Raw genomic sequence first — 27,159 nt, forward strand, 5'->3', positions numbered from 1 at the left:
GCCTGTCGGGGTGAATTGCAGAGGTCTTGAAAAAGAAAGAAGGGCCAACACTGCAAATCTGGACTCGGCGCCACATAAACTTCATGTCATTGTCAATAAAAACCTTTGAAAATTCCGAACTGCTGGTCATTCTACTTCAGTACACCACAGAAACATCTGACAACAAGATCTAAAAACACTGACGCAGCAGACTTAGTGAACACCAACACGGGTGTCATTCTCAGAACTTTGGGCCACAACTGTACAGTATTCTGGTTTGCTTTGTAAGTCACTTTGGATTAAGCCGCCTGCTAACTGAAGGACAGCAGTGATCATGATTAAGTGCTTTACAGTGCAGTTTTCTGTGTTTCTTGTCTTCACAGTGGGGCTCCAATGCAAACCTCCTGGCCGTGAACACCGTGAGCGCGGTCCTCATCCTCTGCGAGCACGTCATGTCTGCTCACTTGAGCCAGCAGGTGGCCGCCGTGCAGCTCGCTCCCAACCAGCTGAGCCTGAGCTTCTTCAGCACCGGCACTCGGCACAGCCTGCGCACGGACATGCATATCAAAGGGGTCTGTGTCTCCAAGGTGGGTCTCTTCTCGTTTCATAGCCATGCTGTTTTCTAAGCCTGCTTAGTCCTTAGTGAGGTCGCATGGGGGCTGGAGCCTGTGCCAGCAAATATAGGGCACAAGGCAGGAACAATCCACTGGACAGGGTGCCAGTCCATCACAGGTTCAACACACTCACACGAGCCAATTTAGTGTTGCCAGCCTGTCTTTGGACTGTGGGAGGAAACTCACGCAGACGTGTACAGAACGGAGTGGGGAACTGCGACGTGAACCCTGGTCTCCTACCACTGTGCCACCATGCCCAAGGGGATTACTATACATCACTTCTTAGTGTTTTGCCTGGGAGAGGAAACTTCTCCCACATACCTCAAAGAATAAATAAACCAAATGTTTGTTTCCTTTAGAGAATTGGCTCATTGTTATTATTTAGAGATCACTGGAATTTTCCATGCTGGATCCTTACAGAGCCCAATAGATGGAATGCAGAAATGCAGAGATGGGTCAAAAATGATATTGAGAATGGTGCCAGTTTTGTGATTTCTGCTTGTTTGTTGTTAAAAGGGACACAAAAAGGAGTGTACTGACAGAGAAAAGTACAGCCAGTTATAAAATAAAATAAAGAGTCAGGAACAGGAGAGATAATGGAGTCCATGACAAAGCAGAAGTCAGGACTGATGGTCAGAGATAAACATCAGAGCCAAATCGCTCAACCAGAAAAACGCAAGTTTCAGTCCAATCTCGGATACTGGACACCGTTTTGGGGGGGGGGGGGGGGTTGACCCTCGTACTGGCTCACCATTGGCGTTACAGACAGTGCAGCCCTGAGGCATCATGGGAAAATCCCCATGGGAAAGGGCAACATCACAGACACATAATTGTGGCACCCATAAATGAAAGCAAAATGGAGTCCGGAAGGACAGTAAAAAGTAAATCAAGTTTTAAATGGACGCTCTAATTAAATATCTGCTCGCTGGAGGAGATTCCTTGGATGTTGAAACCCCCAAAACGACACCAAGATGGCTTTTCTGGCTTCAGCCAAGCCTGAGGAAAAATTTAAAAAAAGAACTCTGGTCATGACAAGGAGGCTGGCTTTTCTTCTTCAGTGCGTCTTCTTCCTCTTCAGTAATTTTATCCTTTAGACCAGTGGTCTCAAACTCCTGTCCTGGAGGGCCGTAGTAGCTGCAGGTTTTCATTCTGACCCTTTCCTTAATTGCTGACCTGTTTCTGCTCCTAATGAACTTCTTTTGAATTCATTTGAATTGACTTGTTCTTGAATACTCAGACCCCTTAATTGTTTCTTTTTCCTTAATTAGCAGCCAAACAATAATGAGATACAAAATGAGACAAAACGGGACCAGGAAACTGCGTCTGTCACACAATATCTGAAAATAAAAAGGGTGAAGGACTTAGAAATGCTGATCTGCTCAGGTCCCCTTAGAAAGAGAAAATCCACAATGTCGGACATGTCTGCTATTGCACAATAGTAATAATATTAATAATAACGGTGATTTCACTTGACTATGTGGGTGGGTAACAACAGAGAAGTTTTATTGTCTATTCCTGAAGAAGACAGAGCTCATGAACAAAAGGACTTAGACTTGAGCCACAGTTTCCTTCCCACAGAGCGTGCCCTGGGTGTCCAGTGGTAATAATAATAATTCTTTGTATTTATATAGCACTTTTCTCACTACTCAAAGTGCTTAGCAATTGCAGGTTAAGAGCCTTGCTCAAGGGCCCAACAGAGCAGAGTCCCTGTTAGCATTTACAAACCGGGCAACCTTCCGATTGCCAGTGCAGATCCCTAGCCTCAGAGCCACCAAGATATGGAATTAAAGAACGAGTTTCATGAATGACAAGACTTGCCGCTATCATGAAGCAATTGGTTGGAGTTTGAGGCCCTGACTCCGGTGGTCTTCTGTTGGCTCCCTCACGTCACATGTCATTTCTGCTTGGGTGCCATTTAACACTAGAATTACCAGAGCCTACGAAAAAACTCGTAGGTCCGTCCCACCTTAAATCCGTTCGCACCTCTCCGCATGCGTCCTTTGTCCTCTAAATGTGCAGATAAAGACAAGCTGCCAACAGCCGACTATTCCATCCATCCACTGTCTTAGAACGTGCACGAACGTCTCCCAGCTCATGCCTTGATTGATTATCTGGGAGTGAAGTGGAGTTTTAGAGTGGAAATAATGGATCGTGATTTGGAACACACGCATTTCATGTGTGTTCCATTTCTACAGTAATCTGTGTAAACACATTTTTAAAACAGAAACGTTTTTCATATTCTTGTAGTAAATGACAAAATGTAGGCATAAACTATATAATGTATGAAGCCTGAAGTCCAAATATCAAAGAAACACTTTCACGAAAGGTACAAATATAACAGAACAAGTGCGCTTTTATTCAAAAATATAACTGCAGAAAAAAAGCCGCCTTAGTCTGCGACATTGACACTCAGTTTCTATGATGGACCCGTGGTGCAACAGTATCGGTTGCTGACTGGGATTCAAAAGGTCACGAGTTCGATCCTGCTCGACTCTCTTGAGAAGTGAACTGCTCTTATTTTTACTATTTTAGAATAAAAAGATACATTTGATTTCAGTCTGTAACAGCCGGTGTAATTTATGATATTTGTAAAGGTTAGCTTTGTTTTTGTTTTTTTTCTCAGTCGCGTTCAGGATCCTTCCCTACCCCAACTGACACTGCTGTTTTTACATAAAGACGCGCTATATCTCTGCAGTGTATCACGATACGTACGACCGCATGGTTTTTTTTTCCCCCCAATCTTGCCAGTCCCCACATGTTGCTGTATGCCGTTTCTTTTGTACTCCAGGACATGCAGAGGAAAGCACAGTAAAGAGCAGTAAGTTCAGCGCTATATGCAATCATCAGACACTCCCCATCTGACACTGCTGTTTTCACATAAAGACGCGCTGTAGCTCACCCAAGGAGCGCCCTTCCTACATTTACGACATGTGTACTTGTGTTGCAGTGAACACACCTCTCTGTGCTATGGTTCCTATCACACTGAACAAGCACCTGTAATTTGCAGCTCTATTCATTATCTCAAAACAAATATATGTGACGTTTTGAAGAAATCATTTTTTGACGCGAATAGTACCAATCAAAAAACATCGTTGAAGTAATGCAATATTATTTGAAAATGAACAGCGTTAGATTGGGTGTGATTTATACTGGAGCTGTTACTTAGAGTCAGAACAGAAGCTGAATAAGCTGAATAAGCTCCTGTTCTGACTATAAGTAAAAAAGCATGAATTAATCAACAGAAATAACCGCGATCGACATTTTAAACTTAACGATTTACTGTGCATACCAATTTATAAATTTTATGTCCATTTGAGGCTACAAAGAAAAAAAAAAACACTTTGTCCCCAGCGGGGAATCGAACTTGTGTCTTCTACGGCGTGGCAGGGCTGCCGTGCTCGGAGTCAGCAAATCTCAGCGTTATGCCACAGAAGGTGTTGTGTCATCCTTGAACCTTCTGTGAAAGTGTTTATTTGATGTTTGGCCATCAGGCTTCACACATTTTACAGTTTATGCCTACATTTTGTAACATTTTCTACTAAAATATGAAAAAGTTTCTGTTTTAACAATGTGTTTACACAGATTACTGTAGAAACGGAACACACATGAAATGCGTGTGTTCCAAATAACGATCTATTATTTCCACTCTAAAACTCCAGTTCAGTCACTCCAAGATAATCAAACAAGGCCTGAGCTGGGAACACTTGGTGAACGTTTTGCGATGGTGGGCGATGGCTTTTTGCTGCGGCACATTTAGAAGACAGAAGAGAGGTGAGAACGGTTTTAAGGTGGGCCGGATCTACGAGTTTTTTCGTAGACTCTGGTAATTCTAGTGTTAAGGAAAGAAATGAAGCAATTCAGAGGAAAAAATCTTAAGAGACAAGTCCATTAAAATGAACTCAAAAGAAGTTAATTAGCAGCAAAAACCGTGCACTAATTAAGAAGAGGGTTAGAATGAAAACCTGCAGCCACTGGTGCCCTCCAGGACCAGAGTTGCTGAGGGAAAAAGCGGCGTGATGCTCCGCCAAGTAGTCAACTGGGACTGAGATACCAAAGAGGACTGAGTGCAGCAAAAGGGGGGGGAGGGTGGCTTTTTATAGCTGAGGGGAAGGAAAGAAGAGGCGAGTCACCTGAAGGGCAACGCAGAAGTGAGGTCATCGGAGGGCGTGGTCTGGAGCTGGAGGAGGAAGTGGATGAGATCTTACTGATCCCTTAGGGATGAGGCAAGATTAGCCCCCCCGTACTGGAGTTTCAATATTAGCCAGACCCCCCCCTGCTTCCTCCTATGTGTGCGTGTGTGACAAGTGCCAGTTTTTTTGTTATGAGGCTTATGGGTAGGAACAGAAAAGATTTCGGGCCCATCTCCAAAAGTGACGCCAGTGTCTCTTCCCCAGCCTGCTTAGAATGCTGAAATCCTTGTGCCTGCACCTTCTTCTCTTTGGTGATGATGATGGGTTTCTTTGTACTTTGTTTTTTCTTTATTTTTGTTTTGTTTTCCTTTATATATGGATGTAACGAAGCCTCTGACTGACTGTCGCTTTCTATTAGAACATTAGAACAGTTGAGATGGAAAGAGGCCATTAACATCCAACAAGCTTGTCTGTCCTCTTCACATGCCTAAAATGCTTGAAATAACATCAAGTGGAGATGTGAAGGTCCCTGAAGTCCTGCTGTCCGCCACACTACTCAGTACAGTGGTCTCTCAGTATCAGTGGGGGGATGTGATGCTCAAGTCTCTCATATAACATGGCACACACATATAACCTACACCCATCCTCCTGTTTTATTTTTTTTATCGAGAGATCGCACCTTACACTCCCTCTTTGCCTTTGAGGGATTGCAGCCATTTTTTCACAGAAGCAAAGGGGGCACACAACACAGGTAGTGAACGGACGAGACACAAGGACATCGATACTGCAGGGAGACCGAGGATCTGATGCTTTGCTGTCTTTTTGCAGTCTGGAGGCCGAAACTGCACCTGACACTTTAGAGGCGGCCTTGATTTAAGTGTAAATCCCCTGACGTGTACTCTACGCATCAGGGCACTAGATAACCTAGCGTGCTGTTAGCCTGTAATAATAATAATAACTAGCTGACGCCCGACGTAGCATACGGCGGTGTAATAACAACTCCAGAAAGATGTTGTTGTAGAATGTCTGTCTCTAAGTAATTCCTGCAGCTTAATCCAAAAGACTCGTACGACAATATCAGGTCTGTGCTCCGGTCTTTGGGTATCCAACAGTGCGTGTAGAATTTCCAGCCAAGCAGGATTACATGTGAAAGTGATAAATACCTATCAATTATGGAGAACGCACTGCATCCACTAAACAGGATCATCTCCAGACAGAAGAGCCGCTTCAGCGACAGACTGCTGTCACTGTCCTGCTCCACTGACAGATTGAGGAGATCGTTCCTCCCCCAAACTATGCGACTCTTCAATTCCACCCTGGGGGGTAAATGTTAACATTTAACATTATACAAAGTTATTGTCTGTTTTTCACCTGCATTATTATCAATCTTTAATTTAATACTGTTTATTGTTATCAGTATGCTGCTGCTGGAGAATGTGAATTTCCCATTGGGATTAATAAAGTATCTGTCTGTCTGTCTGTCTGTCTGTCTGTCTGTCTGTCTAATCCTGCCAACTATGCTGTCTGTCTATCTATCTATTTAAATCAGGCTTTCCGAATTTACGTACTATGGCCATGGCATCCTCATAGTTTTGTTGCATGTATATTTTGCCTACACGTATGTTGTTATTTACAGCGTTTGCTTGCAGTGTGTCTGATAGTCCTTTGTATTGTTCCACGCGCAGATCTTGTTCATGTAATCTGAGATAGTTGAGACGCGCGCCCTCTGTTTTAACATACTCATCTACGACGTACTGTTGGAATAGTTTGCCGCAGGAGTGCAAAATACTAAATGTGTTCCTCATTGCTAATCTGTACGCATAAAGTTGGCATTGAGAAAGCCCTATTCGTTTGCCGGTTCTTTTATCGGGAACATGTTGTAAATCTTTGTGCCAGCCAATGTCTCCATAAGGGAATAAAAGTGGATAAACCCTAGGATCGCAATTCATATTGAGCGTGGAAATCTGTTTACAGGAGTTGCCTATGGGATAGATGCAAATGTCCCTTTTGGCAGGCGGTTCGCCGTCTTCTCCGACGAAAATCGCTGCAACATCGGTGTGACGTGTCGGGGCATTGTATCATCGGAAATCCTGCCCAGGGTATTCCTTGAAAACCATTCATATTGATGCTGTTGGATTGGACTGAGCGATTTCATGCATGTGTTTGTATGATTTAGTGAAGGGGTTGATGGTTCTGAGCATGGAATCGAGCTGGAGAAGTACATTTTCGCTGCATGCAGAGTTTGCTTTATTTTGTAAGCGTACTTCAGTAGCTTGCGCTGTGTCAAAAACATACAACTGTCCATATCCTGAAGAGGTAGAAGTGTTAGCGTATAGTGGAGAGATTTGGTGATAAATTTGCCCGTGTATTTTAAAACAGTATGGTCCGTGGCCAGGAGGTTGTTATCTGTGCACCCATGGAAGCAAACGCTAGAGAAGAGTTGTATTCTCAAATGTGTTCACAATAATGTTTAGCTTCTGATGTTTGCTGTGTAAGAAGCTGTTGTAAAGACACAGGTGGCCCCCACAAATGGTGGTAAAGCTACTTTACCGTTGTGGCAGCACCTCGAGGACTTGTTGGATGGATTACGCTCAGCAGGCCAGTATAGTGCATGATAGTGTTTACACAGCTGGTCTGGAGTCCCAATGCAGTGTGGGGAAGGGTTTGGAAGAGGACCAATAGGAATCAAGAAATGCCATGTCGGCTGCGTGTGGGCGGGACCGGTTTTGAAGTGGAAGCAGGACGAACCAGAAGAGAAATATATAGAAGAGATAATCATAAGTTGCATTTATAGAGAGCCTTTCACAAACCCTGTGCTACAGTGCAAGTTCACACCTCACCAGTGGCTCAAAATTCAGTTCACACACATTAAAATGAATAAATCCACTTTCATAGTTTGCCATGTCAAATATGAACTTGTCCATGTTCAGTTCATTTTGAGTTTTGTAAGGTGTGAGAATAAATGACCCATGAGTTTACTTTTTTCAATTTTGTATGCCTTACTGTATCTTTATATATTTTTAAATGTTTTCGTGATTCCTTCTGCTTTCCTGCAGGACACGGTTGCAGTATGGAACGGCAAGCAAATCACAGTGTATGAGCTGTCTGGACCGACTCTGCGGCATGCAGGTAACTGGCAGGCTTTAGGTCTTCACCTGTTCATCCACCTGTTTGATCTTCTGTGTTATATCAACAAGCGCGTCCTGCACTCTGACAGCCATTTAAAGATTCACGTAGCCAGACTGGTTCTTCAGGTCTGAAATGCAGCATCCCAGCCTGTGTCTCTGTGCATCTCAGAATGTCTAACCCTAATCCTAATTTGAAGTGTATGCTTTGAGTGAGTCATTGTTAACTTTGATGTCATTAGGTTAATAATTTTTCCAAATTGTGGTTTTGTACTTTGGCTTTAAAATTATACTGACTGTGCTCCCTGTCTGAGACGGGTTGAAATCTAAGTAATCAATGTTTGCAGTGCACCATGCAGCGAGAATATCTGTTATAAGCTATTTGGTATGGGATTTTTAAAAGGAGTGCTATTATTTGTGGTGTGCCATCTGTTGGAATGACAAATGCAGTGCATTTTATTACTACAAATGTTTTTGGTGCACCACCTGTTGGAATGACAAAGACATAGCAACTGGGCAGACACACAGATACACAGACACTTATCCTTTATAAGGCTTTCCTTTTGGAACCCCCAGTGATTTAAAAACATTTTGGCTATGCGTACAAACTTCAGATGTGCAACACTCAGATGGGAGCTTGACAAACTCTCTCCATCTACTAGCCTCCTTTCTTCTGGCTCAGCTTTGCTGCTGGAAAAAGAGATTAAAAAATAAATCTGGGCGTCTATCAAGTCAGTGTTTTTTTTTTTCTCATTCCCACATTTTGTTGAGTGAGTGGACTGTGCAGCAAAGTTATTATAGTTTTTCTGACCTTACTTGGAAATTCAGTTTAGTTTTAGTTTTCCTTTATCGAGTATTTTTAGTTTTAGCTTAGTTTTTATTTCACAAAGACATTTCTATTTAATTTTTATATCTATTAGTTTCAGTTTTAGTAATTATGGCATGGAGCTGCTACAGAGTTTAGTTTTGTGTCACAATCAGACAGAACGGTACACTTCACAGATCTGGATACGAGTTTAATGTTAGTGGAAGCTGACTACACTAAATGGTTTACTGTCTGGTTTTGTTTTTGTCTGATAAAAAGAGGAATAATGAAAACCAGATACTGAATATGAACAATTTTACACAATTTTCTAATTTTTAAAATATTTTCTCTTGAAAATCACGGGGGCTTAGGAAGAACCGGGCCCTTAGGCTTGAATCAGTGTGCAGACCCCACCTGGCTGTATTGAGGGAAACAAAGAAAAACAAGCATGTAGTGTGAAGGTTGGGGGGGGGGGGATGGGTGAGACTTGAATAGCCCACCATAAGGACAGAAAACCCATAATGAGCAGAGCAAGAGCAGGTCATAGGAGTGAAGGCAGGCGGAAAACAACAGAGACCGCATCTGAGATGAAGAACAACATATACGACATGATCTAAACCTGTTTATCTGGAGCAGGATCACAGGAAACCTGGAGCCTACCGCAGCGGGTTTGGATGTAAGGCAGGAAAAATCCCTGGTAGGCAATATGTATGAGAAGAATGATGTGAAGAGCAAAAAGAATACGATATTTCAACTATCTATTTTAAGAGAGAGAGAGAGAGAGAAAAACATTGAATAAAGGGAGACAAATATTTTAATATATAATTCTGCTATTGGATTACTTTCACAATATCAGGTATTTTGAGTTAGTGTGAAAGGCACTATATGATAGACAGATACAGAGATGCTATGTAATAGACAGACAGACAGACAAGGAATTATATGATAGACAGACAGATAGAATTCTTTATTGTCATTATGCATACACATAATGAAAATTTTTTGTTGGTAGGACTTGACTTCAAGACAGAATACTTAAAATACACAATACACTATAAATAATAAAATAAATATAATAAGTATAAAAGACAGCAGCAATAAGACATCATCAAGTCCAGACTTTTCCTGAGGTAGTACGCCTGCAGAGACCAGTGATCTGTGTTCGTGGGTTTGCAGGGGAGGAATACGAGTATGTGTGTGTGTTTGATTACGAGAGAAAGTGTGTGTGCATGTCTACAGGAGGGCAGGTTAGGGCTGATAGATGCCTGTGTGTGTGTGTGGGGGGGGGGGGGGTATCAGCAGGGGCAGATGGATTTCACAGGTCTGAGGCAAAAGCTGTCTTTCAGTCTGCTGGTGCGTGTTTTTATGTTTCTGTACCGCTTTCCCGAAGGCGGTGGTACAAACAGTCCATTTCCCAGATGGGTGAGATCCGCAGCTATACATTTTGCCCTCTTCTGCACCCTTCCAGCATATACAGAGTCCAGGTCTAGGAGAGGACTTCCCACGATCCCCTGTGCTGCTCTCACCACCTGTGCCAAGTCCTTCCTGTCCTGTGCTGTGCAGCTGCCGTACCACACTGTCATACTTGCTTTCTATAGCAGATCTGCAGAAGTTTGTGAGCAGCCGAGAGGAGAATCCAGCACGTCTCATCTTCCTGAGGAAGAAGATTCTTTGTTAGCCCTTCTTTACCAGGCGAGATGTGTTCAAAGACCAGGTCAGATCCGATGTGATGTGGATACCCAAGAACTTGATGTTGTCCACACACATTACAGCCTCCTCATGTATGAATATAGGAGCATGTTCTAGCAGGTTCTGTTCTTCTGGACCTCCTATAGTCCACAATGACCTCTTTGGTCTTGCTGGTGTTCAAGATGAGGTTGTGAATATGAACTAAAAAAGATAAATTAATAAATATAGAATAAATACAAAAACCCATTAGTATGTTTAGTTTTTCATCACTTGGCAGACTCTCTTCGCCTGCCTACCGTTGTTTGTATCACTTCATTGTTAAACGATGTTTGCTCTTGTATGATGGCCTAGTCAGTCTCTCGATCAGCGCCATTTGATTTTCAAAAACCAGGAGTGCTCTCCCCTCGAGTTTCTTGTGTACTCAGATATGGGGATGGATATTTGAGGAGTGAACTGCAAGACAAGGATTATATTTTTATATTATGTACATTAAGGAACCATCAACAACAAATTAAAACGAATAATATAAACAATTATATGAACTTATTATATGAATTATATAATATGAACAATTATTATAAAAGTAAAGTTGAATAAATCAGGCTCTGCAGCTGCATGAATTAAAAAAAAAAAAAACGAGTATGTATTCAGGTAAAGTGCCACTTCCAAAAGTTAATACAGATCTACAATTCTAGTGTAACAACCACATGCCGAATTTCATCCATCTATGTAGTTGCGTTTTTGAGTTATCGTGTTTATACACACACACAATTCCAAAAAAACAGTATTTTTGGACTCTGGGAGGTCTATGACGTTAAGATTGGCGCAGTGGTAGTGCTGCTGCTTTGCAGTAAGGAGACTGTGGAGGATTGTGGGTTCGCTTCCCGGTTCCTCCCTGTGTGGATAGCGCTTTGAGTACTGAGAAAAGCGCTATATAAATGTAATGAATTATTATTATTATTAAGATTCATCAAAATAACAAGGTTGAATTTTTTCATGATTACTATACTTTTTTTTCTTATACTTTTCGTAAAAACGATTTCTCCTGTGTGAATGCTGTCAACAAAAAGCAGTCACCTGAGAAACAAACTGAAACGTTACTGACTCGTGATTTTTCTGTCCATATGGTAAATGTTGTGTTTTCAGCCGTTTGAATTACATCTTGATATACAACAAGTGCAAAGAAAGGCGGCATGTTAATCGCTTTCTATTCCACATGACTTTACACGCCCGAATTCAGCTCGCTCTGTCACCGCAAATGCTGTGTGAACACCCAGCCGCCGTTCACTGGCTGAATATGTGCGGGCGGCTCGTGGGGGAAGACTTTCTGTTTTAGAGTTAAAGACTAATGGCAAGAATATTCATTCAAAAATGAAAACTAAAAATATTTTAGTAAATTATTATTTTATTTCGGGTGGCGCAGTGGGTAGCGCTGCTGCCTTGAAGTTAGGAGACCCAGGTTCGTTTCCCGGGTCCTCCCTGTGTGCAGTTTGCATGTTCTCCCCGTGTCTGCGTGGGTTTCCTCCCACAGTCCAAAGACATGCAGGTTTGGTGCATTGGCGATCCTAAATTGTCTGTAGTGTGTGCTTGGTCTGTGTGTGTGTGCCCTGCGGTGGGCTGGCACCCTGCCCCAGGACTGGTTCCCTGCCTTGTGCCCTGTGTTGGCTGGGATTGGCTCCAGCAGACCCCCGTGACCCTGTAGTTAGGATATAGCAGGTTGGATAATGAATGGATGGATTATTTTATTTCAGTTAGTCTTTCCAGCTACTGTAATAGTTTTGTTTAGTTCTAGTTTTTCATTTCGGTTTTGTTAATTATTTTATTTCAGTTTATAAAAATGTTTTTTTAATAATAGTTTCAGTTTTGATTTTAGTTTTCGTTAACCGTAATGACCTTGCTGCGCTGGTGTGTGCGCTGCAGGACAGATCTACACTTGGGTAGACATTTGGTTGTGTTGTTTCTGTGCCGATGGAAAAGTCATCTCTGATAGCAGAGCACTGGAATCATCGGGTAGGAGGGTCCTGTCGTGTGATTGGCCGGCCCAGCACCTGACTCAGCCGTGGAATGGCCAATGGGGGGAGGCGGCTTGTTGGCCGAGGTCTCATATGTGACAGTTGTGTCTGTTCTTGCATTTTGCTGTGTAGCTTGTACTGCTGCTGTTGTCCTCTTGTGTTGTAATCCTGAGGTGGCCGTGACAGATTGGCCATCGAGCTCTGTGAGGAGGATGACTTGTGTTCTGTTTTCTGTGTGTTGTGTTTACACCATTTTTTGACACCCATTGCACCCCCAGCCTACCTGGAAGGGGGTCTCTCTAGGAATTGCCTTTCCCGAGATTTTTTTTCTTCCCTAAAAGGTTTTTGGGGAGTTTTTTTTTTTTTTTTTGTCTTTTTACTCACTTTAGGGCCATGCTGTCAAAAAACAAGGCCTGTTAATAAGTCCATTGCACCCTGCCTTGTGTGATTTTGGGATATATGAGAATTGTAGAAATTGTTGTATTTGCCATTTTAATTTTTTTTTTATTTCTTTTATTTGCACATCTCCTCTTTGGGGGCCAGTTCTTTGTTTTTGCCATTTGCTCTTGTTTAGTTGTACCTCCCAGTCTTCCTTTGCCTAAATGTACGTCTCTTCTCTTCACAGGTTCATTCCCCTGCGACTCTCTGGCTGTTGCTATGCATGAGGAAAATATTTATACGGTGGAACCAAGTCGGGTGCAAGTCCGGACCCTACAGGCAGGTTTTTAAAAATGAAATTGTTGTTGTTCCTTCCGGAAGGTCACCCTGTCAGTTGAGAGCAGGAAGATTTGTTTTTTTGTGGCCCTGTGCTCTAACTGTCATGTCCTCCTTTTTAAAATCTTTTTTTTTCTGAGTACTTTGCCCCCTAATGTTTACCCTCGTTATAAGCCCGTGTCACATTAGATGACTTTTCCGGCCATTTTCAGTCGTCGTAGCCTTCATTTACTGTACATAATCTTAGCCAGTTGGAGGGTCCCGTGAAGCTGATCGCCTGACATGACATACCTCACGACGGAAACCAACTGGTCCACGACTGGCTTTGATGAAATCGGACAGGTTTTTGATTTTCATGGAGGGGCAGGCTGGGTATGTAGGCTGGCAGGAGAGCGGACCACCACTGAGTGATCGTCTGGAATTTCAATGCATAGAATGTGGTGACAAGGAAAAAGGAGCACACGTGTTGTGAATCTGGTAAACAGGAGAGAGGCTCGTCTGTCTGATGTCTCGTGTTTTACATATTAAAATGGAATAGAAAAAAGGGCCGAGACTGCAGATCAACTCACCGCAACCTTTAACCCTTGGGAAAGCGCTGGTTCTGTCAGGACTTTGGACCTCCCAAACAGAACAGAGGCTCATATACCTGATGTCTTAAGATGGCAAAAGAAAAAAGGGCAGCTGACCTCGCTGCAGTTATAGCTTCGTACAGCGCAGTGCTGGACCCTCCAGGCAGCAGGCTGACAGTAAAAGGGCCGAGAACAGCTGCACTAGAAAGTTGGTGAAGTAGATAATGCTCAGCGATTTGCAGTCAGACAAGATCAGCTCTGAGGCTAGGGACTCTAGACTGGTGCAGCAGTCGGAAGGTTGCCGGTTCAAATCCCGTAAATGCCAAAAGAGACTCTGCTCTGTTGGCCCTTAACCTGAAATAGCTGAGCACTTTGAGCAGTGAGAAAAGCGATATATAAATGCAAAGAATTATTCTGACAGCAAATCTGACGTGCCACACGACAAACAGTCGCGTAATGTGACATCGGTTTTACCGGACTTAGTGTGAAGTACGGAGGATTCAGAAAGTCTTCAGACCCTTTGACTTGTTTACTCCAGGAGAGCTGGACAGGGCCCCTCGTAGAAGGTCCTTAACCCATCATCAGGACCCACTGGTATCTGCTTCTTTGGGCAAGGAGGACCAGGATGAGCATTGGCAGAGCCTACAAAATGACCCCCAGCAGGCAGCCAGGCCACCGGTGTTGTTAAAAGTGTTGTTAAATGTTGTTATTAACAGGGAGGAGCGGCAAGAACATGCGTGCGCCAGCGTCCCCTCACCTGCTGAGAATGTGAATGTCTCTGACCAAACAATCAGAAACAGACTTCATGAGGGAGGCCTGAGAGCCTCTAGTGGGCACCGTGGAGCTCGATTGGCATTTGCCATAGAATACCAGAATTGGTAGGTCCACCACTGGCGGGGCGCCCTGTGCTTTTCACAGATGAGAGCAGGTTCACCCTGAGCACATCTGACAGACGTGAAAGGGTCTGGAGAAGCCATGGAGAACATTATGCTGGCTGTAACATCGTTCAGCATGACCGGTTTGGTGGTGGGTCAGTGATGATATATCTGGGGAGGCATATCCATTGAGGGACAGAAGCACAGACCACTACAAGCTAGACAACGGTGGGCACCTTGACTGCCATTAGGTATTGGGATGAAATCCTTGGCCCCATTGTCAGACCCTATGCTGGTTCCTCCTGGTGCACGACAATGCCTGGCCTCATGTGGTGAGAGGATGAAGGAATTGATACCATTGACTGCCCCCCCACGCTCACTCGCCTGACCTCAATCCAATAGAACACCTCTGGGTGGGACATTATGTTTGGGTCCATCCGACACCTCAGACTGTCCAGTGATGCCCCAGTCCAGATCTGGGAGGAGATCCCCCAGGACACCATCTGTCGTCTCATTAGGACGTCGTCAGGCATCATACAAACCACTGAGTACGATTTGGAGTTGCTGCAATGACATTTCGGCCCAATGGACTCGCCTGCCTGCCCATCATTTTTTCCCTTTGATTTTCGGGGTGTCGCTCTCTCTGTCAGTTGATCCTTTCATTTCCATCCTTTCGTTCCTCTCACATCACCGTATCAGTCCATAGCAGTAGAGGTGTTTTCAAAGTGGTCCTTTCATTTTTTTGAGCAGTTTATATAAGAAGTGCAAAAAGGGCTACGATTTCTGTTTCTGCTTTGTGCCTTTGGTGTATCGAGTTTTGTTTATTGTGGGAAAAAATGAATTTAAAAGATTTTAGCACAAGGCTGTAAAATGAGACCACGGGGATTGGGGTCTGAAGACTTTCTGAATCCATCGTATGAAGACCACCTGCTGGTGCTTCTGTAAACCTGTCAAGGTCATTGACCTCAGAGGAGTAGAAGGTTAGCACTGAAGTGCAAGCCCACCCGCTACTGTTTGGTCTTCGACCTTTGCGTGAATCCCTGGCCTTGAAAGCTATCTCAGTGTTCCCTGAACTAACTGTGGGCACTGGAATGAGGGGCGATGAAGTACATTTCCAGTGCCCGCATTTGTAATTTGTTCCTTTTCTCCTTTTGCAGGGCACAGTAAAGCAGCTTCTTCCATTCGCAGAAGTGGAGGGCAACCCACAGCTCCTGAGTGTCTGCGGAAATTTTCTTGTAGTGGGCACCGACGCGGCGTACATTAAGGTTTTTGATTTGTCTCGCAGGTAAAAAAAAAAAAAGGAAAAAATGAATGAAAATCCATTTGTGATCTTAAAATGTGCACCTTTGTAAAGCCATCTTGTGTTATGATGGAAATGTTCACATTTGGACTCCACAACTGCTAAGCCATATTTCCACCTGAAGGGTGTCCTCAAATAGCAAATCATAAGATTTCTTTGTTTAGTCAGATTTGTTTTTGTAAAGTTATATAGCATCCTAATATTTAGCTTTTTAGATTAAAAAAAATCAATTATTTCAAGTGTTATTTGTCCTGTACAGGGAAGCAAAGCCACACTGCGGCTCAAAGAGCCTGACGGATCTCATTCCGGGCCTCGGCTGCATTACCTCAGTGAAGTGCAATGCAAGTGGAACCCAAGTCAGCGTTCTCGCCACACGGGTCAGTAGGAGCTTCTTGTTACGCAGTGTGATTGTCACTGTCATCGAAATGCTGATATTGTCATGAAACTCGACACTTCCAATGCATGCAAGTCCCAGAAACTTCACAAAATGTCCACTAGAGAGGGGAGGGGATTACCATCAAACCCCAGCTAGTTATAAAGGCACTCACCGGAAAGAGTTTATTTTACACAGGAATGGTCAGTGAGCTCTGTGGAGCACAAAGGGCAACAAAAAGAAAAAAGAGTTGCTATCAACGGCAATGGAAGGTGAACAAACTCCTGATAGGAAACTCAAAGAGTGGTCAAGAACAGAACAACAAGGTCCAGTAAGTCATAAAATCACAAAGAAACACTCAGAAAACAACTCCGCAGCGCATAAAGGCCCCGGCATTTACACGACTGAGCGCAGTCCTTTGTGGTGATGGACTGGTGGACCACCCACAAAACACAAGGAGCGTAATAAAAGAGGCAGAAAAATAAAGAAATGAAATAATCAGCAGTGTGAACATAAGCAATGAATGAAATAGACATAAAACGGCATTCGAACCTCAGCCAGGGGAGGACGCAGAACAATGTGGTGTTTGGCCAAAAGCGTAATTTATAGTTTTAGGAAACTTGTAAAATATACAGGTACTGGCAGGAAACTTATTTAATTCACTGAAAGTTTTTTTACTTTCTTAAATGTGACAACAAACATGACAAATTTAAAATTCTTTAAATAGTTGCATTATGTCAGAGAAACACACAAAACTATATTTCCCTCTTAGGACAAATCTATCTATCTGTTATATAGTGCCTTTCATCTATCTAACAGATAGACAGACAGATGAAAGGCACTATATAACATAGATAGATAGATAAAAGGCACTATATGATAGATAGATAGATAGATAGATAGATAGATAGACAGACAGAAAGGCACTATATAACAGATAGATAGATAGTGCCTTTCATCCATCTGTCCTATCTATCTATCTATCTACAGTGGTGTGAAAAACTATTTGCCCCCTTCCTGATTTCTTATTCTTTTGCATGTTTGTCACACAAAATGTTTCTGATCATCAAACACATTTAACCATTAGTCAAATATAACACAAGTAAACACAAAATGCAGTTTGTAAATGGTGGTTTTTACTATTTAGGGAGAAAAAAAAATCCAAACCTACATGGCCCTGTGTGAAAAAGTAATTGCCCCCTGAACCTAATAACCGGTTGGGCCACCCTTAGCAGCAATAACTGCAATCAAGCGTTTGCGATAACTTGCAATGAGTCTTTTACAGCGCTCTGGAGGAATTTTGGCCCACTCATCTTTGCAAAATTGTTGTAATTCAGCTTTATTTGAGGGTTTTCTAGCATGAACCGCCTTTTTAAGGTCATGCCATAGCATCTCAATTGGATTCAGGTCAGGACTTTGACTAGGCCACTCCAAAGTCTTCATTTTGTTTTTCTTCAGCCATTCAGAGGTGGATCTGCTGGTGTGTTTTGGGTCATTGTCCTGTTGCAGCACCCAAGATCGCTTCAGCTTGAGTTGACGAACAGATGGCCGGACATTCTCCTTCAGGATTTTTTGGTAGACAGTAGAATTCATGGTTCCATCTATCACAGCAAGCCTTCCAGGTCCTGAAGCAGCAAAACAACCCCAGACCATCACACTACCACCACCATATTTTACTGTTGGTATGATGTTCTTTTTCTGAAATGCTGTGTTCCTTTTATGCCAGATATAACGGGACATTTGCCTTCCAAAAAGTTCAACTTTTGACTCATCAGTCCACAAGGTATTTTCCCAAAAGTCTTGGCAATCATTGAGGTGTTTCTTAGCAAAATTGAGACGAGCCCTAATGTTCTTTTTGCTTAACAGTGGTTTGCGTCTTGGAAATCTGCCATGCAGGCCGTTTTTGCCCAGTCTCTTTCTTATGGTGGAGTCGTGAACACTGACCTTAATTGAGGCAAGTGAGGCCTGCAGTTCTTTAGACGTTGTCCTGGGGTCTTTTGTGACCTCTCGGATGAGTCGTCTCTGCGCTCTTGGGGTAATTTTGGTCGGCCGGCCACTCCTGGGAAGGTTCACCACTGTTCCATGTTTTTGCCATTTGTGGATAGTGGCTCTCACTGTGGTTTGCTGGAGTCCCAAAGCTTTAGAAATGGCTTTATAACCTTTACCAGACTGATAGATCTCAATTACTTCTGTTCTCATTTGTTCCTGAATTTCTTTGGATCTTGGCATGATGTCTAGCTTTTGAGGTGCTTTTGGTCTACTTCTCTGTGTCAGGCAGCTCCTATTTAAGTGATTTCTTGATTGAAACAGGTGTGGCAGTAATCAGGCCTGGGGGTGGCTACGGAAATTGAACTCAGGTGTGATACACCACAGTTAGGTTATTTTTTAACAAGGGGGCAATTACTTTTTCACACAGGGCCATGTAGGTTTGGATTTTTTTTCTCCCTAAATAATAAAAACCATCATTTAAAAACTGCATTTTGTGTTTACTTGTGTTATATTTGACTAATGGTTAAATGTGTTTGATGATCAGAAACATTTTGTGTGACAAACATGCAAAAGAATAAGAAATCAGGAAGGGGGCAAATAGTTTTTCACACCACTGTATCTATCTATCTATCTATCTATCTATCTATCTATCTATCTATCTATCTATCTATCTATCATATAGTGCCTTTCACATCTATCTATCTATCTATCTATCTATCTATCTATCTATCTATCTATCTATCTATCTATCTATCTATCTATCTATCTATCTATCATATAGTGCCTTTCACATCTATCTATCTATCTATCTATCTATCTATCTATCTATCTATCTATCTATCTATCTATCTATCTATCTATCTATCTATCTATCTATCTGTTATATAGTGCCTTTCATCTGTCTGTCTGTCTGTCTTCTGTAGGCCCTTCTAGCCCCCAGTTTTCCAAGCTTATTTTAACTCGTCCTGTTGCCTACTCTTAGTTGCTGATGGATTTCACCCAAGTACGTAGGACCTGTTTGCGTATGCGTCACTTTTGTAGGACCCTACAGGAATTTTTTTTTTTTTTTCAAGTTTGTGGAGTTTTAAAAGATCTGATATGAGAAACTCTGAGCACCAAATAGCAAGCTTACCAGACCTTCTTTGTCGCTGATAAAGAGCACACTCTTTGTCATGAAGTAGACCTTCCTGAGAGGTGAAGTGGTTGTGGAGCCTCCTATAATAAGCGAGGGTGAAGAGCAGATACCTAAGTGGTCTTCCCCTGAGAGGATCACCTGAACTCAGCCAGGCCTCTAATATAACCTGCTGGTTTCACTTGCAGCAGGCCCAAAAAAGGTGTAAGTAAGACGGCTCAGGAATGGCGATATCAGGGTGGCCCCGCCTCCTGGGGCTCCACCCACAAGGAACATCCGTGCATTTAAAAGGACAGTACAAAATACCAGAATCACCAATGCAACCAACTTAAATGTAATAAAGTCACAAAAAACAATAACTCAGAATGAACAAAAACATCAATAAAACCTAAAAGACACTCAACTTCAAACTGAGACGTCAACCTGACCGTAATAACCAAGTGCTGAAAACGTGTGTACAGTAATAACCTTTTCATGGGCTGAGCTCAGAAGCATTGCTATGACCCCATAACTCTTCAATTTAACCTTCTAATTGTTTTCCTCATTCTTACAGGCTGACGGAAGTCCTGACTCGAGAGTTTATTTCTATGACGTGGAGATGGACACTTTTACTTACTTTGACTTCTTTACGGGACGCCCTCCAAGTGAAAGCTTGCAAGTAGAAGAATCAGAAAGGTGAGAGGGGTATAATGTTTTACTATATTACAGCGTGTCACATTAGCCTTCATGAAACATACGTGACTGCAGGCTGCAACCAATCAGATCAAAGTGGCGAGGAAAATTGTATTCTGGCAGAGGATATGATATTTCTGATTTTACTACCAACAAACAAACACCAATTTTAAATGACACACAAACGCACGCACTCGGTGGGCTCCTTTTAGGGCTAGTGACCCCTTTTCTGCGTATGGAATTGTCTGAACTGTTTGAGTCAGGGATTCAGCCTGTCCGTGCTGACCCAATCCCATCACGCAGTTGAGCGTCTCTAGGACTGCCTAGCAGTCTCTAATATCAACTGGGAGAAAGTTTTTCCCGTCCGAGCAGAATTCTTCCAGTTGTGTGATGTTTGAGGAGAGTCTTACATGGCACGGCCCATGTTAAGTCCCACCGCAGCATCCCGATGGGATTCAGATCTGGGCTTTGACCATTCCTGAACCCTCCATTTCTTTCCTTGGTGGCTGTTACTGGTATGCTTAGGGTCATTTTCATGTTGAAAGGCTCACTTTTGGTTGATCTTCAGTCATCTGCCGGGTGATCTCACATTATTCTCAAGCACCCTCTGGTACCTACAATAAAGAGTTCATAGTGGATTCTTTGATGGTGCACTTCTCAGGCCATGAGGCTACATGCTTTACAGTTTGCCATCAGGTTCTTCTGATCAAATTCTATCTTTGGTTTACTGATGCTGTGACCAAGTGAAGCTATCTTTGTATGGTCTGCCCATAGCACATCATCTCAGATGTCCTCGCGCCTGTCTGGGTGTTTATGGGTGACCTTTACTCTTACCTTAAAGTTCTTTCTGGACAAAGAGGCCCTCTCCTGGTAGACTGAATATGTGCACCCGCTTTCTAATGGTAAACTCTTACCCTTTGATACCAACCGTGGTATGAGCTACCTGTAGGTCCTGTGATGAAACTCTCGGGCTTCTTAGAGACGTCTTTGCGCGCCCTGCGTTGTGCTCCCGGGCTCAACTTGCTGAGACGGCTCTTGACTGGACAAGTGGCTAGTTGTTTGAAATGTTCTTCACTTGTAGGTGAACCTCAGGGCAGTGGAATGGTTGGTTTTCAAATTGTTTGCAGATCTTTTCACATCTCTTTCCAGACTCATTGACATCTAGAACCTTCTTGCTGAAGGCCTTTCGATCAGACACGGTGATAACACACAAGAGTAAACCAAACCAGAGGCCCGAGATTGAAATAAAAGGACAGGCCTCTCTAATGACCTTCTGGCTACATTCTGATCTGATTTGATTTGCCTTAACTCTTTTAGGGCGGATGTCAACTAATGTCGACACAAGGGGTTGAGGACAATAAAAGCTGTAAACGTTGATACAATTCTCAGTATTTTATAAGAGTGCAGATGCAAAGATTAAAATTGTTAAGTTGAACTTTGTTAGGGCTAATTTTGACCAGATGTGACAAAGTCTAAGGAAGATAAACTGGGATAAGCTTTTAAGTGTGGAGACAGTCGAGGAGCAGTGGAACAGGTTTAAAAATGTAATGCAGGACAGATACAGACCTAAATTTGGAATTAATAGGAAATTTTAAAAAACTCCACGGTGGATTAATAAAGATTTAAAAAAGAAGTTGCAAAGAAAAAAACAGACGACTAAGGCATTTAAGATTAATGACTGCAAAGTGAATCGTAGAGCGTATGAGAACATGAGGACAACCATTAAGAAGGATACCAGGGAGGCTACAAGACAGCTGGAGAGGAATATAACAGATAAGGAGAAAGACGACCCTAAGAGATTCTTTGAGTATTTTAGTAGTAAAAGAACAGTCAAGGAGGAGGTCAAGTGCATCAGAAATAGTAAAGGGGAATTAAAAGATACAGACAGTGAAGTAACGGATGCCCTAAACTTACATTTTTCTGAGGTGATCACAAGTGAGCAAGTGGATAACCTCAGAGTGGTAACAGGGACTACTAAGGAGGTACTGAGGGATTAGATTTTGTGGAGAGAGAAGAGCTGCTCAGATTAAATAAGATGAAATCAAACAAATCACCAGGACCAGATAATATTCATCCTCGAGTTCTTAAGGGGGCTAGCAAGTACAGATATAAACCCTTGACACATATTTTTAGGAAGTCACTGCACACTGGAGAGATTCTGAAGGACTGGAAAATGGCAAATATGCCATTATATAAAAAGGGTGACAGGGCAGATCAGAGCAACTATAGGCCAGTAAGCTTAACGTGCATCACAGGAAAATTAATGGAAGGAATTATTAAGGAGAAGATTGAGCAACACCTGGCAAGGACAAGAGTTATTGGGAACAGTCAGCATGGGATCAGAAGAGGGAGGTCGTGTTTTACTGACATGCTGGAATTCTATGAGGAGGAAACAAAAGGATACGACTAAAGTGGAGCAGATGATATTATTTATCTGGACTTTCAGAAAGCATCTGATGAGGTGCCACCTGAGAGGTGGGCATCAAACTAAAAGAAGTTGCAGTTCAGGGTGTGGTGGGTGCAGAATTGACTCAGACACAGGAAGCAGAGGGTGATGGGGTGAGGAACCTCATCAGAATTAAGAGTGGTGACCAGCAGGGGGCAGTGCTAGGGCCGCAGCTATTTTTAGTATCTATAAATGATTTAGATAGGAATATAAGTAACAAGCTGGTTAAGTTTGCAGATGATACCAAGATAGGTGGATTAGCAGATAATTTGGAATCTGTTATATCATCACAGAAGGACTTGGGCAGATTTGTGGACGATGAAATTTAATGTCAGTAAATGTAAAGAATTACAAATAGGAAGTAAAAATGTGAGATCTGAATACACAATGGGAGGTCTGAAAATTGAGAGACCACCTTATGAGAAGGATTTAGGAGTTGTAGTGGACTCTAAACTATTGACTTCCCAACAGTGTTCAGAAGTCATTAAGAAGGCTAACAGAATGTCAGGTTATATAGCGCCCTGATGTGTGGAGTACAAGTCACAGGAGGTGACGCTCAGACTTTATCGGTCACTAGTGAGGCCTCATCTTCAGTACTGGGTGCAGTTTTAGTCTCCAGGCTACAAAAAGGACATAACAGCACAAGAGAAGGTCCAGAGAAGAGCGCCTGGGCTGATTCAGGGCTACAGGAGATGAGTTGTGAGGAAAGATTCAAAGAGCTGAGCCTTTACAGTTTAAGCAAAAGAAGATTAAGAGGAGATCTGACTGAAGTGTTTAAAATGATGAAGGGAATTAGTCCAGTGGATCGAGACTGTTATTTTAAAATGAGTTCATCAAGAACATGAGGACACAGCTGGAAACATGTGAAGGGGAAATATCATACAAACATTAGGAAGTTCTTCTTTACACAAAAAGCCACAGACACTTGGAATAACTGACCAAGTAGTGTGGTAGACAGTAAGACTTTATGGACTTTCAAAACTTGACTTGATGTTTATTTGGAAGAAATAAGTGGAGAGGACTGGCGAGCTTTGTTGGGCTGAATGGCCTGCTCTCGTCTAGAACTCATTGTTTTATTAAAAGAGGGTAGACCCTCTTTGCTAGGAGGAGTGTTAGACTCATTGACTTGACGTGGAATCCCTGCATGTACGTGAGTAGCGTAGAGTAAACGACGTCTAGAATGGCATTGACATCGGGGGAGAAAGTGAAGCGAATGCACAAAGCAAAATACTCTGTGCATATTATTTGTTTATTTATTTTTTAAGTATTATTGGGTTGGCACCCTGCCCGGGATTGGTTCCTGCCTTGTGCCCTGTGTTGGCTGGGATTGGCTCCAGCAGACCCCCGTGACCCTGTGTTCAGATTCAGCGGGTTGGAAAATGGATGGATGGATGAATGAAGTATTATTGCTTAAAATAGAAATCCAGTTCTGATGAAAATGATCTGGAGATCAGAGACCAAAGTCAGGTACCTGCATCAGCTGGTCGTAGTGCTGAGCGCACTCATAAAGCTGAGGTGCCTTCAGTAACATTTGCCCTGGGAGGAGTAGAGAGACACAGAGCCATAGGAGGGAAGCTCGCTACTGGACTTCATCAAATGCATTTCCAGCCACTTGACTACTTCAAGCTGTTTCTTTTCCAAAAAGTGTCTTTCGTCTTATGAGTGATGAGACAAACGTGTATGTGAAAGTGACATACCGGTGGGGCCCATGGAACATAACGCAGAGTGACATTAGTCATGAATACATATTTTATGTTGATTTATGTGTGAAACTATTGCTTTGTGTGCTTTTTAGAAAATGGGAGTTTTTTGGAAAAAATATTCTGCCTTGAGACTAAAGGGTAAAAAAAAATAATTAGCCCTAAAAGAGTTCATGTGACTCAGAGCTGCGTGTACACAGAAATCTGATGTTTCCAAAGCAGATTCGAGTCCCTTTCGTACTGTATGTAGTCCTGGACTGGATACGTATCCGATTCTTGGCCATGCGATTGCGATATGAATGAGATTTTTTTGCTTATACGCAGCGCTGCCAGTGCTGGCTGATGATGGCAGATCTGCGAAAGAACAAGGGAGGAGCGCTCTAGCTGTGACAACAGTCGCAGTCTCTCCATTGCTGGCTCCTTTCTCGTACCCACACATCTCTTGGTGCAGCTGTGCCGGCAGTAGCTGTAGAAACAGCAAAAGCTCCCCGTCTGGCCTTCGTTCTCCTTCTCGACCTAATCGGGTGGAGCTGAAGATCAAATCTATGGTAAAAAAAAAAAAAGGAAAAACATGTCATGGGGTGTACTTTCTTTTTCACACGAGTGTTTGCTTGATTGACAGCTCAGCATCGCTCTTGTATATTTTGTGTTGTGCTGTCTGCCTTTGATATTTCCTAATTAAATCTTCTTAGATGCAGTAAGTACCATCCTGTCTGCTTTAGTCATGCAGATGAGGAATGAAACTGGGATTAGGAGTGCGAGAGCCATCTGGGCGGCAGCGGGCATTTCAGTGAGGCGCAGCTTCATGAAGGAGGTCAAGACTAATTAATCAGCTTATTTTAAGTGTTTCACAGCCTCAAAAACAAGCAAACAAGGACAACAATTCAAGCATTTGATCCTTTATTTCCAGTGTCAGGAGGGCCAAACGCAAGGCGGAAATCAATAATAAATATTAAAACGTCTTCATCGGTAACACAGGCAGCGGTAGGCCTGTGCTAAAATAAGAGCAAATAATCGGGTAACTGTACAAAAACTTAAAAGGTTCTTGTTTGTTGTGTGAATTCTCTTCTTCATACTGTGTGGACAAAAAAAGGTTTGAATGCACTGGTGGGTTCAGGAAAACTGGAAATGAATGCCATCATCAGGTGGATGATGTTTAATGTCTCCATGCAGCAGAAGCAGGTCAGCCATTCCTTCTTCATCTTTGTCCCCTGTTCATTAGATATTCTGTCTCTCGGCTGAAAGGCTGTTCACCGTTCTGCACATTTGTCTGAATGGTTTCCCTACGGGGTACTGAGATAACCTGAGGTTTTGTGCAGGTTTTCATTCCAACCCGTTCACTAATTAGAAAGCAGTCCTTGCTGATAATGAAAATGGTATTTAACTGTATTGCTGGTGTCTCCAGCAGAGGGCGCTAGCTGTCTGGGATCGTGTTCTTTAGAGAAAACCTCTGCTGTATAGAGACCTCTTCAGAAATAATCAGATATGGGAGACATACAGTGCATCCAGAAAGTATTCACAGCGCATCACTTTTTCCACATTTTGTTATGTTACAGCCTTATTCCAAAATGGATTAAATTCATTTTTTCCTCAGAATTCTACACACAACACCCCATAATGACAATGTGAAAAAAGTTTATCTATCTATCTATCTATCTATCTATCTATCTATCTATCTATCTATCTATCTATCTATCTATCTATCTATCTATCTATCTATCATATAGTGCCTTTCATATCTATCTATCTATCTATCTATCTATCTATCTATCTATCTATCTATCTATCTATCTATCTATCTATCTATCTATCTATCTATCTATCTATCTATCTATCTATCTATCTATCTATCTATCTATCTATCTATCTATCCATTAAGTAACTAAAGTTATGTCCATTTTGATTTAGCAGAGAATACATTGGTTGTAATGTAGAAATGTGTTGAGGTGAAAGCCTGCAGCCCCCCGCGCACCTGCAGGACTGTGATTGAATCCCCCAGGTGATGTTTCTGCCGGCGTGTCCTCATCTATCGTAGCCACCAAAGTGTATGTGAACGCCCCAGTTGTATTTCCAGTGCTGTTCCTTGTGGTTGTACTACTGTACGATTCTTCAGTATTTTCTCGTAACGATTTCTTCTTTTTTCCTGCAGAGGGCGGCTGCAGGCCAGTGAACTGTGTGGCAGATTTCCGGTCAGTCAGTTCTGGGATGAAAGTGAACAGCGACTCTTTGTCTGCGAGACCCTGCTCACTATGCCCTCTCTGTCCCAAGCAGAAAATTGTGACAGCGGTGAGCAGGTGGGTGTTTTTTATTCTGTGCTCCATGGAATGGTGTTCTTATGTCCTTTGAGCTAAACGTTTAACATGGCTATTTCATTTCATCTGTTACATGTAACGGCACACGTAGTCATTACTGTCTTGTCCTAGTTTTTCGTAAATGACAACAGTTCCCCTTCTGGCCTGACAAACTGCACCTTTTTTTTTATTAATCCAATTAAGAGTTGCAGGAGCCTGGGGCCTGTCCCCCCAGTACTGAGCATGAAGTGGGATTCGCCCCTGGACAGAGCGACAAGTCTATTGCTGGGTGCACAGGTGTACACGAGTCTTATTGTGAGGTTTAGGGTTTTATTTCTTTGTGTCACGTTGCTCCCAGTCTGGAGTTGTGTCCAGGTGTTGTCCCTGCCTTGCTTACTGGACTAGGTGACCCTGTCCTGGATGAGTGTATTAGGTAGATGGATGGATGGATGAATATAAATGTGATAGTTTTCAAGTTCATTGCTGTCATACCCCCCATCCACCCAAAAAAGTGCATCTGGGATCATGGGAAATGTGCTATATAAACAAAATGTATTGTTGGTATTGTCTGCCAGAGCAGCACTTTCTAAACAGATGGTTCAGCCAGTAATGCTTTATGTCTGGGGAAGGAAATTTAGCATCACCAACAAACTGGAGGAACTAAAGAAGCAAGTCCCCCGCTGTCATGTTTCAACGCTGGCCGATGTTCACAGTTGTGTTTCATGTCTGTATTGTTTAATTTTG

At 42.7% G+C, this 27,159-nt stretch overlaps 1 protein-coding gene across 2 annotated transcripts in view; it reads left to right on the forward strand.

Annotated features, from left to right (window-relative positions):
- ift140 (intraflagellar transport 140 homolog (Chlamydomonas)) overlaps window positions 1–27,159 on the forward strand; it is a 115,483-nt gene that overhangs the window by 37,116 nt on the left and 51,208 nt on the right. For both annotated transcript variants that reach the window (XM_028814027.2, XM_028814026.2), the window contains exons 10-16: window positions 363–566; window positions 7,780–7,852; window positions 12,980–13,071; window positions 15,670–15,797; window positions 16,072–16,189; window positions 19,860–19,981; window positions 26,274–26,418. In XM_028814027.2, coding sequence (XP_028669860.1) covers window positions 363–566; window positions 7,780–7,852; window positions 12,980–13,071; window positions 15,670–15,797; window positions 16,072–16,189; window positions 19,860–19,981; window positions 26,274–26,418 — 882 coding nt within the window. The remainder of the gene's footprint in view (window positions 1–362; window positions 567–7,779; window positions 7,853–12,979; window positions 13,072–15,669; window positions 15,798–16,071; window positions 16,190–19,859; window positions 19,982–26,273; window positions 26,419–27,159) is intronic.

The sequence above is a fragment of the Erpetoichthys calabaricus genome, chromosome 11, assembly GCF_900747795.2.
Source record: "Erpetoichthys calabaricus chromosome 11, fErpCal1.3, whole genome shotgun sequence".
NCBI classification, from domain to species: domain Eukaryota; kingdom Metazoa; phylum Chordata; class Cladistia; order Polypteriformes; family Polypteridae; genus Erpetoichthys; species Erpetoichthys calabaricus.